At 43.6% G+C, this 19,255-nt stretch overlaps 1 protein-coding gene across 4 annotated transcripts in view; it reads left to right on the forward strand.

Moving 5' to 3' along the window:
* The window catches only part of TEKT3 (tektin 3), a 168,149-nt gene extending 154,276 nt beyond the window's left edge, over positions 1-13,873 (forward strand). For 2 of the 4 annotated variants that reach the window (XM_044983892.1, XM_044983895.1), the window contains exons 5-9: positions 5,146-5,216; positions 6,359-6,502; positions 8,107-8,329; positions 10,057-10,211; positions 13,522-13,873. In XM_044983892.1, the coding sequence (XP_044839827.1) occupies positions 5,146-5,216; positions 6,359-6,502; positions 8,107-8,329; positions 10,057-10,211; positions 13,522-13,738 (810 nt within the window). In that variant the 3' untranslated portion in view covers positions 13,739-13,873. The remainder of the gene's footprint in view (positions 1-5,145; positions 5,217-6,358; positions 6,503-8,106; positions 8,330-10,056; positions 10,212-13,521) is intronic. The other 2 variants (XM_044983894.1, XM_044983893.1) reach the window with 1 other exon arrangement.
* The last annotated feature ends 5,382 nt before the right edge of the window (positions 13,874-19,255 follow it).

Here is a 19,255-nt window from a genome sequence, read left to right on the forward strand (position 1 = left end):
TCAGTAGATTATAAGCTTTGTAATGATAATTTACAAGAGACCTTTTGCATAAAGCATATTTCAGTTACATCATATTTACACTCATAAGCATATTTCCATAAAACATTATGGAGTGCAACATCATAAGTTCCTGTTGTAACCCTCTTACTCCAGTACTCAAAGACTTTCATCTTTGGGGTTGAAATCTTCCAGGGCTGGTCTCTACCTGCAAGTGGAACTTCTTTAGAAAACTTGTGCATTTGTTCTACACCTCCTCCCCAGCACCATCCATTAAATAAAGAAGCTCACAAGAGGCCAGGACCCAGCATGAAGAGAAGGTCTGTCTGACACAGTAAAAGTGGGTAACTGGCTTCTGGAGAGACATATGAGGTAGCTGCACCATGGCATACTTGTAGGAGGTCCTGTGTAGTGTAGTTATAGCCATGTCTCTCTAAGATATTAGAGAGAGACAAGGTGGGTGAGGTAATATCTTGTATGGGACCAAATTCTGTTGTCGCTCTCACCAACAGAAGTTATATAAGATAATACCTCAGCCCCCTTGTCTCTCCATAGGAGGTCCTGTTGTTGGCAGGATTTTCAGAAAGAGCTTAGAGTTGGCCTAACTTTACTCCCATTGAAGTCAATTGGAGGCTTGCTATTATCTTCATTTAGGCCAGTGCTGAGTGCTGTGGAAAATTCCAACCTAAGGGTGAGCTCTTGTCCCCATTGAAATCAGTGGAAGTTTTGCCATTGGCTTCAGTGGGGACAGTATTTCACCCTAAAGTTTCAGTTCAACTGCCATTATTAACATAAGTGGAAAAACTCCCATTGACATCAGTGTAAGCTGGACCAGGCCTAGTGACTGAGAGTCCATTTTCATGGTATTTCCAGCTCCTGCCAATCCACACAGAGCACAAAATGGACTCTCAATCACTAGGCCTGGTCCAGCTTACACTGATGTCAATGGGAGTTTTTCCACTTATGTTAATAATGGCAATTGAATTGAAACTTTAGGGTGAAATCCTGTCCCCACTGAAGCCAATCCAGGCATGTTGTTGTAGACCATGCAATATTGGCCAAACCACTTGGTCGCTTGTTCCTCGGTGAATGTCAACTTATATAGGCAAATAGCACACAGCCATACTGTTTCTGGGGGATGCTTTCATCATACGGAAACAACACATTCGTAACAGAGAGAGTCACATTGAAAATTTAACTGCTGAATAGCTGTGTCCCCTTATAGTGCATCAGAATTGGGAAGTAGCTCTTTAAATAGTTTGAGTCCTCTAGCAGTGCTCTCTGTGTTTTGGGTTTCAGAAGCCATCAGCACCTGCCAGAGCAGCAATGTATGTGTACGGCTAGGCTTTGTATGTTGATGGATGTTTATTAAACATGGTTATGTGCACCTCACTGTGCCCGTGTGGTTCCATTATATTAAATTTGTCATGTAAAAAGCAAACAACTCTACGAATGAAGGTAGAATCCTAATCCAAAGTTCAGTGAAATAGGGAGTGATTGCAGAGGCCTCATGAAACTGAAACTGCAGCCCTAGGTACTGCGAGTAAACTGCTCATTGAGAGAATTTTTTTCCTCATGAGTCAGGTCACCAAAAGTCATGAGGTTGTATTAAAAAAAAAATCGAGATTCAGTTCTTTTTATCATTTATCTTCTGAGTTTTGAGGCTTGCGGAGCAGTTGGAGCATGTTTTCCAGCTTCCCTCCGCTACCATGAGGGCACAGAACTTGTTTTGAAAAACTATGAAATTTTAGATTCAAACCTAATCACCTGCTTCTAGGAGCTGAGGCTTTCAGAAACATAGCAAATATCACAAGTCTTCTGCAAAATCACAAGAGTTGGTAACACAGGCCCTTCTCCTTTCACTGAGTTAAAGGCAATAGCATAGTTAGAAAGAATTTCTATTGTTTGTATTGCAGTAGCACCTAGGAGCCCTAGTACAGGACCCCATTGTGCTAGGTGCTGTACAAACACCGAACAACAAGATGGTCCCTGCCCCAAGGGGTTTACAATCGACGTATAAGCCAAGAGAGACATATGAGGGGTTCAAGGAAAAGGAGATTTCTATCAATCAAAGTTAGAAAAATCCAGCCGTGTGCTATGGATCCAGAATAAAAGGGTTACTCCTGACAGAATTCTGCGCTCCCAATTCATATGGCCTGTATATTTCTGTTCTAAGCAGCCTCAGAGACGCAAATCACTGCCGGGGAGGAGAGGGCCTGGGGGTGCGTTCCTGTGGGGGAGACGATCACCATCAGGGGCCAGGGCTGGCCAACAAGCGAGAGAGACTCTTTCCTCTCACTTGCTACTGAGGCTCATGGAGGAGGGATGGGGGGTAGGTCTTTTTTTATGCACAAAGAAGGCTCTGTCCCCAAGACAGAAATGTAGCAGTCTTCCTACTAGTTAATTGATCTCATTATCTGAGGCAGAAATGTAGCTGCCTGCCTGCCTAGTAACATGTCTATAACTTCTTGAGAATTGAAAAAAACCTTAATTAAATATTAGTATCATGTTACTGAAAGTTTTGTTTTTAAATGAAAGAAAATAGCTTTTGTAAAAAAACAATAATACATTTTGTTAATGTTGCTGTTGATGGTTAATTGATCTCATTCCCTGAGGCAGAAATATAGCAGCCTGCCTGCATAGTCACGTTGTTAATGTTCCTATGATTAGTTAACTGTTTCCATTCTCAGTCAATTCCCTCAGGAGCATAAAACCTGTAAAAGTTTTAAGGCCCCTACATTGCCAGAGTGATGTAAAGCCTTATAAATGATAGTGCAGAAATCAGCTAGGAAGAGCTATGTGATCGCTCACTTTTTTCCTGTGCCAAAGTGGCACAGTGGGGTTCGATTACAGCTCAGGATTTATTTTACTTACCCATTTTAACAAAAAAAGACTTTGAGGGCAAATAAAACATTTTCTAAGCAGTCAATAAAATGTCAGGACAATCAGAACCAAGCACTTCCCAAAGTATCTAGCCAGATCCAGGACAATGATTAGCAAAATGTATGACTTCCATGTGTGAAAGTCTGAGCAATTTAAAATTACATTCTACTTTTTTTTTCTGCTTGGTTTTCTGTAATGTAATTTAAATGAAAATCCAGGATTATAACTGGAATGCAGGGTATTAGTTACCAAATGTTTGTAACTTAACTTTCATGTGTTTAGGAAATGCTGAATAGTTATTGTGACTTTTTTCTGTGTTGTAGTTTAAATAACTTACCAAAACAATTGAAACTGGTGTGACTATATTGCATTATTTTGAGAAATAAAATTTGCAGAATTTTTAATATTTTGGTGCAGAATCACTCAGAAGTAATATGTGATTTATCTCTGGACAATAGGCAGGAGTGAAAGTAACTTAAAGGACTTACCGGTATGCTGGAGTTCTGAGCAGGGGGTGTGGCCTCGACTGGAAGAGGCGAGGCCTTTAAATACCTGGGCCCTTTAAATCACTCCCAGAGCTACCAGCTGCAGAGGCATCTGGGAGCCCTGGGCCTCAGGGGCGATTTAAAGGGTCCATGGCTCCAGCCACTGAAGAGAGCCCTGGGCCCTTTACATCGTCAGCCTGGGGAAGCCGGTCCAGTCCGGCACAGCATACTGGCTCTTGCTGGTATGCCGTATCAGCTTACTTTCACCTCTGACAATAGGAGGAGAAGGCATTCTGGGAGCTAATAAGCCAGATTCTCAGATGGTGTATGTAGAGGTAGCTCAGTTGCTTGACATGAGAGCAAACTAGATTTACACTGGCTAAGAATCTGTCTCTATACTTGGGACTCCACACTGATGTCTGCACGGGGAAAATGTTTTGCAATCCAGTTTTCAGGCAGTGAAAGCTAATGCTAATGCCATAACTCTTGTACTACTGACTGTGTGACTTCAAAGAAAATATCTTCCTGATTTCTGACTGTGAATAGCTATGTATCATTGTGGCATGTTCAGCTGGAAACATGAGAGTGTGCTTCTTCTGTCATCGTAGAATTAGCTATCCCTGTCATATGGCAGGGAGGTACATCATAAATGCCATGCACCCAAGTACAATGATTAAAATTAGATCAGTTGCCAAAGACAGCAAGTAAGGTACAGTGGTTGGAAATCCATGGGACTAATGTGAAATTCGAACCTCAGTGTGTAGAGGGTAATCAGATAAATGGTCAGCCTGAGTAAACTCATGTAGATTAAAAGGAGAAGCATTAGGAGACATTCTGTCTAGGCCTTGCCTTCATCAGGGTATACTCAGGACTAGCTGGCAGGATGCTGAACGTAACTTGTCAACACTGACCGCAAAGCCGCGCTTAGCATCGTGTTAGCTAGTTTGACTCCTCACGGTCATGTTTTAACACAACTGTAACAAAGACAAGCCCACCGGGAGACCGATGCTGGTCAGAGCTCCTCAATTATGCTGGTGGGGGTAACTGCAACACCCCATGAGGAGTGCAACATATTGGCCTGTACACAGTGGGGGATGGAGCCATGGTTCCATCTACTTCCTTCCCCTCTCTGCACTTATCTACCCCCTTTTCAGTGAATTGTCCCCTAACTGGGGACATAAGGACTAGCCACAATCCACATACATTAGGAACATCTGCAAAGTCCTTTAAGATCCCCTGGAAGGTGCTATGTCCATGCAGAATGTGTGTTTCATTGTGTGTGAACAAAAACATTTCATGTAGGGCTTGATTGTGAAACAACAACCTGACCTGGATCAGGGGCAGTGCATAGCTGCCCCATACCAGGATCTGCCCAAGGATGCAACTGTTCCTCCCTGCACCCAGCTTGCTCCAGCATGGCAGGAATTTGGTACTGGGCCCAAGCAGTGACTGCCTAAATTCACACCGCACATCAGTGACAGAGCCAAGAATAGGACTCAAGTTACTTCCTCATCTCTGCGCACATATTGTGCTGGCTCAGCTGCACTGCCCAGAGTATGGGAGGGATGAAGCCAAGGCTTTGCTTACTCCTTCCACACTTCCTGCATGCTCACTTGGGGTATAAGGAGTAGCAGGCACACAGCACAGGGTTACTGCTGTATGCCTAAACCCCGAGTTCAAGGAGGCCACATAGGAGCATGAGGGTGGGTTTCAGAATGAAAGTTACCTGAATTCATAAGCAAGGACGTTGACGGAATTTTGATTTTTGTCAATTGACCAGGAAGTTGACGTCATCAAGTCGTGTCAGGAGAGGATGAAACGCCACCTGGATAAGGCGATAGCCCAGCTTGCGTAAGGAAGAGTTTCACCTCAACTTTTCTTAGTCGCATTATATTCTAATTTCTAATGTAAACACCTCAGCAAATCCCCTCCCCCCGCTCAAAAATACAGCTTATGGGGGAGAAATATCTCGCACACTTAACAGTTGCTCAGCTCATGTTTAAATTTGATCTAATTGTTGAACAGGTTGGTGTAGACCCAAAGGATATGATGCAGTGTTGTTTTTTAATAAGAGTAGCTTCACTTAGAGAGAGACTCCACCATGGGTAAGACATATTTGCTGTGGACCTAGGCCAGGGTTGCCAAAAGAGCTCATTCTCCCAAAGTGCTGAGCTCTCTTGGAAATCTGGCCATTTGTTCTGGTGCGTAAATAGAAGCTGTGCTCTTTAGACAATCCGGCCTGAAGTGCCCTTCTACAGGGATACATGAAACAGACCAGGGATATTTTGGAGCTACCAGGTCATTCCTTCATATATTACATTCTGTTGCAGGAAGTATCATCATCTAATGACTAAAGAACTTTACTAGGAGTCAAGAGACTTGGTTCTTACTCCTTGCTCTACCATTGAGTTGCTATGTGATCTTATGCCTCATTTTCCTCATCTGAAGATAGGGATAGCACTTATCTTGCTCACAGGGGTCTCGTGCACCTTGAATTGATCCATGTTTGTTTGGTGCTTAGGGATGCACAGATGAAAGGTGCTATAAAAGTGGAAAGTGTCATTATATCCCCTTCTCACAGGCATGTTCTTCTTGTTTGGGTCATTCAGAAATAGTAAACTCTTCCCATTTCTTTTGAATTATATTCCTATGCTAAGTAAATACTAGCAATCTTGTGCTTGACGTCAGCTGGGCTGATGGGACAAGTAACGGTACCTCTGAACCGCTCTTCTGTTTCCCCCCACAGTTCTTGAGCTCCCTGGGAATTGAACTGGCCTCTGGTGCTAAGTACTTGTAGGATTACTCCATGGATTTGTCCATTGGGTCTGTTCCATGAGCTCTGCCCCCTCATCATCTCTCGGATCCGTTAGAGCAGCTTTAAGTCTCCTTTGCCTTGTTGGGGTTATGCAGAAGGGGACTGCCCAGAGCTGGAGATGTGGCCTGTTATACTCATTATGATTTACTCTGCAATAATGGTTTTTCTCATGTTACAGATCTGACAGGGCAGCCCAGCACGAGCTGGAGAAAGACCTCAGTGATAAGCAAGCAGCTCACCGGATCGATGACAAGTGTCACCATCTAAGGAACACTTCTGATGGCATCAGTTACTACAGAGGAGTGGAGCGGGTTGATGCTACGTAAGTACATCTTGAGAATTATGTTCAAGCTGTTTGGGACACAGAACTGGATAGAAAAGGTTCTACCTGCATGATCCAGCCCTTTGGCTGAAACTACTGAGATGGTTTTTGCAGGAGCGGTCAGCTTTCCCTTTATTATGGGCTGCTACGTGCCCTCCCCCAACACACACAGACCACAGCCACGTGTCATTTTAGCGCACATGTTTTAACAATCAGTGGAAACTGTACAGTCTCTTAAGTGTATAATGACTCTGTTGAGTGCACTGTAACCAAAAGATTACAGTGTGGGCAGGATATAAGCCTTCCTGTATGATAAAGGGGGGAGATTGCGGGTTTGAGCACGGGAGAGGTAGAACAGAGGCAGGAGGCAGAAGAAGAAAGGAAGAGTAAAGTTCATGTAAAGCCTAATTTGAGACACTCAGGCTGAGATTTCCAAAGCTGCCTAAGTGATTTAGAAACTCAACTGAGTAAAATTAATGAGATTCTGTGTCCACATCCCTTGGGTGGCTTTGAAAAAATCTCAGCCTTAATTTAAAGTGACATCATTGGGTTTAACATGCATGTATTAGCTATTGGTCTGTGATACAGCTGTTAAACTTCACATTTATTTTTCAAATATTTTTATATATATTTTATATCTGTATAAGTCAGCATTGATCTACAGCCCACTACATCTGAATTGCAATCTTCACTTAGACAAAGACTGTTGGGTTTGATTGCTTCCTAAAGAAGACCTGGTAATGGGCATAATATAAACAAAATGGGAACAAAGTGAAAGAAGGAGCATTGATCTTGAGATACAGTTCTGCTCTTTATTAGAATGAATGAGGATATAAATCAGTACATGGATGGTTGTCCCATAGCTGGCAGAGGGCTAAAGGAGTAAATTAATGTTCACTAGTACATGTGTACTTCGTGGGCTGGAATAGATTTTTTTAATCTTTAAATGTCAATTAATTACCTCCCTACTGAGGCCAGAGGAATCTGAATGAGCAGCAGAATAACAACCAAAATGAATGAAGCCCAAAGCTGATCAAATTCACAGAGGGTGGATGAGATGTGCAGCAGGCTGGCGTGTCTGAAATGGGGCTTACCTGGGATTTAAGGGTTGCATCGGCCTTGTTCTGGCCCTTTGCACAGGGATGGATTTCACTCTGAATAAATAGAAATGACTAGAAAGAACTACATGTACTATTTATTCAGTGTGAAGTTGCTATAAATCTTACCGGCTGAAGTGAGTTGATTGTAACTTGTGTCCCCTGGAGCTTGAACATACTCAAACTGTTTAGAAATATGTGGTTTTATTAAAATCTTTAACATGATCCAAAAGTCACCATTTAAGACTGTTTGTGGAGCCTGCATAAGACTATGTATGTGGAGCTGTCTTCATGAATATGGCAGACTTTATATTTGTGTGAATGATAAAGATCAGCGTTATGAATGAACTGTATCTGGATATTCTAATTTTTCTGCAGCAGAGTCAGGATCACAGATTCCAGCAAGGATCATTTTAATCCAACTTCCTCCCTAATAGAATATGCAGTTGCCTGTAGTCAGCCTTAGCTACATTATGCTATTGCATGCCTCTGGTTTTGTTTTCCCAGGATCTCTGTGCCAGAGTCCTGGGCCAAGTTTACAGATGATAATATTCTCCGCTCCCAGAGTGAACGAGCTGCCTCCTCCAAACTGAGGGATGATATTGAAAACTTGCTGGTTGTGACTGCAAACGAGATGTGGAACCAGTTCAACAGAGTGAACGTTGCGTTCACTAATCGAATCTCTGAGACAGCGGATGCCAAAAATAAGATCCAGACACATCTGGCTAAGGTAATCGTAGAACAGTAGGGCTGGAAGGGACTTTAAGAAGTCCTCTAAACCATCCCCTCTGTGTTGAGGGAGAATTAAGTAAATCTACACCATCCCTGACAGGTGTTAGTCTAACTTGTTCTTTAAAAACTCTTGATGACAGGGATTCCACAACCTCCCTAGTAACCTGTTCCAGTGCTTAACTATCTATATAGTCAGTGCTGTTTTCCTAATATCTAACCTAAATCTGAACTTTCTAGGTTTTCCTCAAGGTTGTTGCTTATAAATCGGAGCCACAGATTAGATTCTTTAATTTCACAATAGAGCTGGTCACTAAATTGGCGGGCGGGGGGGGGGGGGAGGAGGAGGGAATGTAGAATGTATTTATTTGTTGCCTTTTGTTGTTGTTGAAATACGGCTTATACCAGGTGTGAAAAAGCAGAACGGACCAAAATCAATTCTTGTGTGAAAATCTGTCAATAAGGCTACATAGGTGTAACTGTCAGCAGGAATTGGTCCGTGTTCTCATTCCCTTCTCGAATCACATTCCACGCTTACCCAATATTTTCCACTTGGGAAAGAAGTTAGTTTGAGTTGGGGCAGAAAAATGAGGACTAACTTCAGGTTTATTTAGCTTTATGTTTTTGGAATGAAACTCAAAAGAAATCAAATGTGAGGTACTTTGATGGTGGATTGAACTGTTAGAGAACCAGCAAATGGACAGAACCTGCCTTTAGCCTATTTAGCCAGTCTTTCTGTCATAGCCTGCTAAGAAGTGGATTTAAAATCCTTGAGGGAGAGGAGAGGGAGAAACCTACAACATTGTATGTTGAGCTTCTTCTAGTGCTTTTGCAGCCCCTTAAAAGTACAAAGATATGTTTGCCTGTGGAACTAGGCTGAGCATGAGGAAAGAACTTGGTTGCCTGTGCATCCCAGTTCAATACAGTATTGAACGCAGTGCATCATAAATCTGAAGCCCCTGGAAGGTACTGTACAAGTTAAAGTACTGATATCCAGAATAGGATCTTTTGTTTTGTTTTTCCTACAAATATGTGAGAATCCGTTCCTTATACAGACACTCCCTAGGTTATGCAAACCCGACTTACTGAAATCCGCACTTAAAGTTCCGTAAGCTTTTTTTTTTTTTTTTTTTTGCGTAATTGTCAGAGATACGTTCCCAACTTACGCAAAATTCGATTTACGGAACGCCTTGCGTAAGTTGGGGAGCGTCTGTACATGGGAGGGGCAATAGTTCTGGCTGGCCAATGCCAGCTCAAACTACACCCACAGCTGGCATGCGTTCCCGTGGTAACCGGATTTTTAGTGTCCAGTCACCAGTGTTAACCGGATACCTTCTCTAAAGATAAGCCTTAAAAAAAAGACTCTCACCCTGTTGGCAGTTTTGCGTGCACCTGATCTTGCTCCCATTCTGGCCATTAGCAGGGGAGCCAGTGAGGTCAGTGGGATTGGAGAGAGCCCAATATCAATGCCACCTTTGTAAATAATATTCTCATGGCAAGCCATTTCCCTCTCTTTCTCCTTGCTTGTGAATATGGATCAAAATGTAAACCTGTTAGCCAGCTGTAGTGTAAAATACAGAGGTTGTATTGGGTATAATGTTGGCTGCTTGTTGAATTTAGGATCTCCTGCTAAGTGATGGAATTTTGAGGGGGGAAGAGAAAACACAAAAATATATTCTCTAAATAGCAACGTTCATTTGTGTATGGGCTGGTTTGGTTTAATCTTAGACGCTACAAGAAATCTTCCAAACAGAGATGACGATAGCAGCTATTCGAAAAGCCATCAGAGACAAAGGGCCGCCATTAAAGGTGGCCCATACCCGCCTGGACGAGCGCACACGGCGGCCAAACGTGGAGCTGTGCCGGGATTCCACCCAGTTACGGTAAGGCAGGAGTTCAGGTTTATTGCTATATTTAAGGCAACATGATTCCATGGAGTGGTTGTTACAAGCCACCAGCCATTCCACCGATATTTCAGTGCTGTCAGAGCACTGTAGCATTCACAGTTTTGCAAGATGACAAATAGAAGTTAATACAGCTCAGTTTTTATGTTCTTACCTGAAACCTGATGTTACTAGTAAAGTCAATTGCAAGTGAGCTAATTTCCTAGGCTTTGTGTGGTGTGGTGCTAAACTCATGTAAACCTTTGCACCTCCAAAGGAGAACATTAATGGTTTCCGTCCTTGTAAGAGAGACACTAAAGAAGATTCTTGAGTGGCCATGTTGCTATTTTTAAGATGCAGAGCATCCTTAATCCCCATTGACTTCAGCAATAGTTGAAGCACTCAGTACTTGACAGGATAGGGCCTTCAATGCTCAGTATTTTAAGCGTGGAAGTGTTTTGGCTGTTTCTTTTTCAAAACTAAACCTCCTCTTGCAAAGGAGTCCAGTGCCCAGAAGAGAGCTGGGGAGGGCATCTAGGGTCTTCCTCCTTTTGGAGTCTGTCTCCAAAGGTGCTGCTGGGGCCTGATCTGTCCTTTCAGCAGGAGGTTTGGCTGTTACTTCCTCCCTGACCTGTCTCTTTTCATTGATATTCCAGCTAAAGCTTTTTGGCTTCCACAGCCCAGTTCCTAATATCAACCTCAGATGAAATGCTGACCCCACTGAAGTCAATGGGAGTTTTGCCATTTGACTTCACTAGGCCCAGAATTTCACCCCCAGTCTTGATTCAGTGGCTTTATCAGATATCTGACACGGGCAGGTCTGCACCCCCCTTGCAGCGGGGGCTCCCCAGACTGCATTGTATTCCGTATAACTGTACTCCAGTGAGTGTCTGCTCTGGCCAGTTACCACAGGAGAGCAGAGTCCATCCTGAGTTCTGTGCACAAAAACACCCTTCCTCAGTCCATCTGTGCAAGGATCATGCACAATCTGGTCCTTCATGGAATAGTGCTGCTTAGACTTAACCAAAGAGCCTCCCTAATGCCTGACAATGTGAGTTAGAGAAATGCTGTTATCTCTGTTGTACAGATGTAAAACAGAGTCCCAGAGAAACTAAGTCACTTGGCTCAAGCTCACATAGTAAGCCTGTGACAGAGCAGGGAATATGTAAGCGAGGGAATGGTCCCGCTGTTGTGGGGAACTTTCCTGGCTTCTGCACTACCCCAGTGACATGGGCTAGCGGAAGGATCTGAGTCCTCGGTCCCACTTCCTTTACCCAGAGGCCTCCCTGTCCTCATAGACTCCCCTTCCACTCTCCTGTCTGGCAGAGTCCTCGTAACCCCAACAAGGCTGGGCCCAGGATTCCTGGGGGGCTCAACCCCCAACCTTGCTGTGGTCACCTAGGACAGGGGCTAGGGTGTCCCCACTCTGGGGTGCTCTCTCTGCACTGGACACTTCCCTGACCCACTGATCATTACTTACAATTTAAAGCAAATACAATTTATTTAATCAGCAATTACTTAAAAAAAAGAATAAGGAAAAATGAGAAAGGTTAAAGGAAAACACATCACCCTGCTGTGTGGCAGGGAACATTACAAACAGTGTCTCTGGAATGTCAGGCAGTTCACAGTCTGTTCCTTATCAGAGGGGGAGCCGTGTTAGTCTGGATCTGTAAAAGCAGCAAAGAGTCCTGTGGCACCTTATAGACTAACAGATGTATTGGAGCATGAGCTTTCGTGGGTGAATACCCACTTCGTCGGATGTCTGTTCCTTGTAGGTCCCAGGCCTCCTTCTCAGGCCCTGGCTGTGCTGCAGGGATGCTGTGGGTTGGACACTTGCTCTGGTGGTGGCCACACACCTCCGGGCTTTGGGTGGTGGGACCCTTCTTCCCAGCATCAGCCCCCCGTTGGGTTAAGATGCCCCTCCCAGTCTGGCCTGCAAGGACTCTTTGCTGGGGGTGTCTTTCTGCGCTGGGCCCTTTGCTCAGGGTCCCTCCTTGGTTGGCCCCAGTTGCTCACCGCACCCGGCTCCAGACTGCTCCAGCTCCAGCTCCAGCCCCAGCTGCACTGTTCGAGCTCTGGCTCCACTCTGCCTCAGCACTGATGCTGCTGCTCTGCTTCCAGCCCCCTGGGCTGCATCTCTGGCCCCTCTGGCTCTGTGCCTGCAGCTCTGCTCCCAGCACAGGATCTGCTCTCCCTGGGCTGTGCCTCTGGCTCTGTGGCTGCAGCCCTGCTCCCAGCACAGGGTCTGCTTTTCTGGCCCCGCTGGAGCTGGCAGGGCTCTGCTCCCCAGCTCAGCTCAGACCCCTGCTTTCTCCTTGGCTCGGCCCCACTCTGTCTGAACCAGGCAATTCCAGCTCACACAGAGGATGGGACTCCCGGCCCCTGCCCTGAGCCTTCTGACTCCCTGATTAACCTGCCTGCCCTGTCAGTCAGGCTGACCTGAGGCATTGGCCTCTCCCCATTGTTCCTGGGGACTGTCAGTCTCAGGGTCCTGATTTCCCATTGACCCTTCCACTTTCTTTTGGCACGGGGAGTTAGCCAACCAAAAGACCCCCCCACTCAGTTTTAGTAAGGGGACAAGAGTCCCCTTTCAAATAGAATGTGGGTCTCCCAAATCACAGACTAAGACACCCTAAATGCTAGACCGTTCCAGCCCATCACACCAGTCACCCAATACATCACAACACAGCCGGTGTGCTGAGATAACTAACAATAGTGCACCTTTGCAGTGAGTCAATGTAAATATCTGCAAGACAACTGTAAACTCTATTTAGTCATTGTATCTAACATTATTTCACCTGACTGTTCTCTTGGCATCCTGAATGTCTTTATTCATCCATCATTCATATTCTGCTCTTTAATTTTTAAATTCTGCTGTTTTTCATTCTTTACACTGTGTGTGTGTGTGTGTGTGTGCGTGTGTGCATGCATGTGCGCGCACGCAAGCAAGGAAAAACTCAGAAAAACAAAATGAGAACAGGAAACCACAGCTTTCCATCACTTTTCTAAATGGCGCTGTCTGTTGCGTGAGTTGTTTCCATGTATCACTAGAGTTTGAGAGCAGTTTGTTTGTTTGTTAACCCCCCCACCCCCACTGAAGGCAAAAGGAGTTCTGCCATTGTCTTCAGCGGGATCCAGGGTCAGTCTTAAGTCAGAAGCATGTGCATGTAATACGTTCAGAATGTAACCAAGATGGTATTTAATGGCACCCAAAGCCCTGTAAATAATGCCTTGCCAGGAACATGCCCAGTTATAGGACTATTTCCATCCTAGAATCTACTAACTCTTTTTTTCTGTTGTTGTCTTCTAGCCTGGTTAATGAAGTCCATGAAATTGATGACACCATCCAGAGCCTTCAGCAGAGGTTGAGGGATGCAGAAGACACCTTGCAGATGTTGGTCCACACCAAATCTAATCTGGAGCATGACCTGGCTGTCAAAGCCAATTCCCTGTTCATTGATCAGGAGAAGTGCATGGGGATGCGTAAGACCTTCCCCAACACTCTTAGGCTGGTGGGGTACACATAGGCCAATATAGCCCTGAAGCTGCTCCTGCACTGATTAATGAAAGCATATATGGAAGGGGTTTCCTTGGTGGCACTACAGAGTTTTAATAATATGGGGTTATATTTTCATGTATTACAGGATGCACTAATAGGAATTAAATGATCACTTTCTGTGTGAGACTGTGTGTTGGGAGACTCCCCCCACCCCACCCCATCCCACCCCATTGGTGGCTATACTTATTCATAGAATGTGCAGAGACTATCTGAAAGGGTGCTGTTTGACACTGAGAGAAATACCACTCCATAGTGGGAATTATTCCTGTCGTCTCAACCTGTAATTTTAGAAATCTAAAATTGCAGGGTCTCTCGCCTTTGTTTCTCGCTAGTGGAAAAAAAGCAGAAGTAAAACTAAAAATACTCGGCAATTAGAGTAATTAGGTGTTGATATTGATGATGTATTTTTAGGCATGCAGCAGGATAAACAAAAATTATCGTGACAGGTTTCAGAGGGGTAGCCATGTTAGTCTGTATCAGTAAAAACAATGAGGAGTCCTTGTGGCACCTTAAAGACTAACAAATTTGTCCCACAAAAGCTCATGCCCAAATAAATTTGTTAGTCTCTAAGGTGCCACAAGGACTCCTCATTGTTTTTACAAATTATTGTGAATCCTAGGAACCTTCCCAATGTGTACCATTCATCTACTCGAGTAACCAGACTTTAAAAAACTATCTCCCCTATCTAGAATGCTATATAATCCTGCTTAAATAGGTGAGATACCCTAATTATAGGTGCTTGACGATCACTAGGCTTTGCAGCGCTGAAGAGTGCTATCATATGCACAATAGTAGGCACTTTACTAGTGTAGGGGTAACATTTTCAAAAGGTCCTAAGTGACTCAGGAGCTAATTCCATTGACTTCCAATTTTCAATGGCATTTATGCATTTAAAGACACTGAGAGGAGCCTAGTGAGTTATTCAAAAGCACCTAAGAATGTTAGGCACCAAACTCTCATTGAAAACAATTATTTAAATAGGTATTAAGCACCTATGTTCTTTTGACAATCCCAGTAGGCTCCTGTCTACCTCTTTTTGAGGCCTAAATACCTTTAAAAATCCAACCACTTTGAAATCACTCAAATCACTGAACATTGTGCTGAGGCTCCTAAATCACTTATGCTTTTGAAAATGTTTCCCAAGGTTCCCATCTGAAAAAATGACATTATATTTGCTTTTAAGTCACCTGATAATGCATCAAGTTTTCCTTTAAACTGCCAAAAATCAAATAAAATTAAAATAAAAGCATTTAAATTAAAATCGGGAATCAGACAAAAAGTATGGACCAAATTCAGGCACAACTCCCATTGAAATCAACAGCCCGGATACACTTCCCATAGTGATGTAAATCTGGAGTGATTCCACAGACATCAACAGTTACACTGGTGTAAGCAAGAGAGGAGTCAGGTGAAATTGAGCAATGGGTGTGGGGGTTGGAGGGCTGGACTTGGCCTTGTGATATTTTATTGAATTTTTATACTCTATTTTTTTTAAGAAAAATGTGAATTTCATTGGGGCTGATCCTGATCTTACTCCAGCTTTATATTTGGTGCAACTCTTTTCACTCCTGATTTATGCCAGTGTATAAAGTAACTCCACTCACATCTTTAGAACACAATCTTGTTCCCATTGAAGTTTCTGGAAAAATTCTCGTGGACTTTAATGGGATACATCTGGGCCCATTGTTCCAGTTTGCAACTGAGTATCTCACCCTTATATGCTAGAGAAGAGCAGAAGAATTGGCGGAGTCTGAAATAAGGCACAAAAGGAAATAGTCAAATTTTAAACCTCAGAAGATCTTGCAACCTTCCTCTGCTGTCAAGAACAAAACAATGAAGTGCATAGTTTCATAAAGGTCTTAGCCAGATAAAGGTTTCATCTGCCAGATGCAATGAAATACAAAGACAATAGAGTCTTGCTAACCAGCACACACTAAAACTTGTACAGAAAAGGCAGTACTCTCACGCTTCTCCACAAAGCTTTAATAGTGAGTACTGTAGCGAGGTCTCCCAGTACTAATCCTTCAGCATAGTACTTCTACAAAGTGCACTATGGAGCATTTGCTGGGAGGCTTTGGAGCTTTATCACACATGATTAAAATTCAACACATCAAATAAATGAGCAAAATGCTTTAGGTGATGCATGTATTTCTTGCATACCTGCTAATTTACAAGATTCACTAACTTGCAGTGAACATCCTGATTATTAGTGGGGGTGAGCAGGGTTTGTATGGACAGCTTTCTTTACAGCACCTTGTCATTAGACATGGAGTATTTATCAGTTCCTCATTACCATATTATCTGTCACCTCACAATCTTTTATATGTCTATCCTCAAAACACCCTGGTGTGGCAGAGAAGTGCTATTATCCCTGTGTTACAGATGGGAAACTTAGGCACAGATTCTCAAAGGTATTTGGGCACCGAACCTTGAAAGTAATGGGAGTTAGGAGCCTCAACACCTTTGGGAATCTGGGCCTAAGTGACATGCCCAAGGTCATACAGGGAGTCTGGAGCAGAGCAGGGAATTAAACCCAGATCTCTGAAGTCCTAGGCTAGTGCCTGAACCACTGGATGCAATGCTATATGTGTCACTTAATGGTAGCTTTGTAAGGTATTTTATTCATTTTAACCACGTGACCGAGATGAAATATCACAACAGAGCTAAGTGCTATCAAAGCATTTTTATGCGTATTATTAAGACTATAACAAGAAACTGAGCATGAACAGAAAATCACCCCATCTCGTTCTATTTATTCAACCTGTTCAAGTTACTGTGGACACGTCTTCCCATGCAATGGCTTGTGGATGCCTTCCTATTGCTCATTGCTTCTGTTGTCATTGCCTACCTCTGTAATGCAATTCATTTTTGAAAGCTCAGAGTTATTAATTTAGGTCTGGATTTTCAAAGAAGACGAAAGCAGTTAGGCACCCAAATCTCACTGAAATCCAATCGGAGTTGTGTGTCTAAGTCACTTAGATTGCTTTGAAAATTCTGACTTCAAAATTCTGCTCTTCTCCCAATCAGAATTTCTGGCTCTGCGTGAGTCCTCCAGTGGTTTCCTTCTCAGTGGCAACAGCACAGATAAACCCAGACAGTGCTACCAATGTTTTTGGTTCTCTAGACCAGTGTTTCTCAATGACCAGTCCATGAGATCTCCTTGACGCAGTTTAGGAAGGCAGCAAGCCGATCCCTGGTATCAAAAAGTTGAGAAACGCTGCTCTAGACTATGGAGATAGTTTGTAGCTTGTGAGCCCCTCACTGTTCCCCGTGCAGGGTCCCAGAGCTCTAATCTGTGGCAGGATCCCATCCCATAACCTCTGCATCTTGGCAGGTTCTCCCTTCATAACAGAAAACAGGAAGTACTTGTTCTTGATGACCTTTTGCACCAGGACTTTGGTCTCATGCAGACTAAAAATAAGATTCCTCCCCTTTATTTGTATCTTGGAACTGCAGAGCTGAGTCTGTTGGAGACAGCAGCTTCCTTTTAAGAACATGGCATCTTAGAACCAGAAAAGGCTGTCTAGCCTAACATGCCTGCCCTTTCTCAGTTTATTGTACTCCCACCTTCTTGCTGTGGCACCAGATGCCGGACTCCCCTCCTGATGCAGAAATAAATCTATGGACATGCTGACTTTTAGCTTCTGTGAACTCCCCTGGTAACCCGTTGTGTGCTGTATCCGTATGTTCCTTTGTAGTAAGTTGTTCTGCCAGCATTTCCTTGCCTCAGACTTTCCAAAGTGTCTAGTGATTCTTTGCTATCCTGATCCGTAGGTGCTCAACTCAAGACATTATAATGGAGCCTGATATTCAGAAAGTAATGAGCGTCTTCTCCTGAGAATCAGGCCCCTCCCTCTAAGGTGCCTTAAGCCGGGCACCCAAAAGTAGAGGCACCTGTAGCCACATTTGAAAATTTTAGCAGGGCCATCCTTAGGATTTATGGGGCCCTGTGCAGTATTACTAAACTGGTGCCCCTATGCCCGACAGCAGCCTGGGCTCGCATGTGTATAAGGGTGGTCTTTGAAGAATTTATTTAAAAAACTGTATGTCTGAAGATCCAAGCATTTAAGGCTAAAGATGAATACTCAGCTTGTGCATCTTAAAATCTATGCAAGGGTTTTTAGAGATGTGATTTTATAATCTTCAGCAACACACTAATGAAATCTTTTTAAAGCAAATTTTAAACTAAGGTCCTGTAGACTAACATGTTCTGGGTAAATATTACAGTCATGCACAACTATTTTTGTCAGTAAATTCAGAAACTGACAGTAGATACCTGTTAAATGCCTGCTAAATGGCTTCATTATCACCTGAATGGCTCTTTAACAGTTTCAGTGTTGTGCTAGTAGGGCTGGCAGGCTGGAGGCTTTTTCACTTTTAAGTACTAGATCCCCTCCGGAGGAAGACTTACCACCAGGCTGCAGCAGCCAGCTGTGGAGGGAGCCTGCCGGAAGGGTCAGAACAGGCGGGATAGGAAGAGGTGTGAGGGTGGACACTAAGACCCAGTGGTGCCCCAAATTTTCAGTGCCCTATGCCGCTGCGTATGCTGTGTATGCCTAAGGATGGCCCTGAATTTTAGCACTTATTCCTAAATTCCTTGGGCAAAGTCCTGACCTCAGATTTTTGAAACGTTCTGTTACATCATCTCAAAGATTGGTCTTTTCCAAATAGCCAAAAGCCTTTAAACTCTTCCTGTAATTTATGAGATTTTAAATGCAGTGTCAGTTAAGTGGCCGTAAATGTCTTCTCTCTGTCCTACCCTTTCAATACACTTTGGACTCTGTGGTTCTTTGCTTTAGTCTTAACTGGAGGAATTTCAGTTGCAGCCTCTCTAATTTCTTTCTCAAATATTTTCCAACTTTCTAAAGCAGATTTCCCAGACATTACAGAATTCCCTATTTCCTTAGGGTATTTCATATTTTCTCCAAGCCAACTTTCCGCAAGTCAGAAACGCTCATTTTGCTTTCTCTGGCACTTGTCATCTTCTAAAAATCCCATAATACTGTGGTCACCATATCCCAAATGCTCCTCAACTTCTACATGATATGGCCTATGCAGATCCCCAGACATACCCTGCCACAAGACTCATGCTTGTGGCTCTTCAGAGGAAAATATTTGGGGTGAAATTCCCCTGTTTGGAGGGTTTATATAGACTTCAGTGATGCATTTGTCTCTCCATGGTGGCTGTGCACAGATATGACCTTCACTAGCGGTGAGTAAGCTTTGTTTATTAGATTTATCTCATTTCTTAAGATTAAGTTCCCAATAGCATCTGTCTGTGGTGAACGCAGCAAGCTACATAAAGTAGCTGTCCTGCCTGGTATCTGCTGACACCATAGGTGCCTTTTCTTTTGTGATACCTTCTGAATTCTTCAAGTTTTCCCCCAACTAAAGTTCTGTCCTTCTTACCTGCCTCCACTACCTTTATCACGGTCTTCCAATCAGAGTCCTTTCCCTTGCCCTGGGTCCAAGGATTACCTGTCTG

The sequence above is a fragment of the Mauremys mutica genome, chromosome 12, assembly GCF_020497125.1.
Source record: "Mauremys mutica isolate MM-2020 ecotype Southern chromosome 12, ASM2049712v1, whole genome shotgun sequence".
Classification (NCBI taxonomy): Eukaryota; Metazoa; Chordata; order Testudines; family Geoemydidae; genus Mauremys; species Mauremys mutica.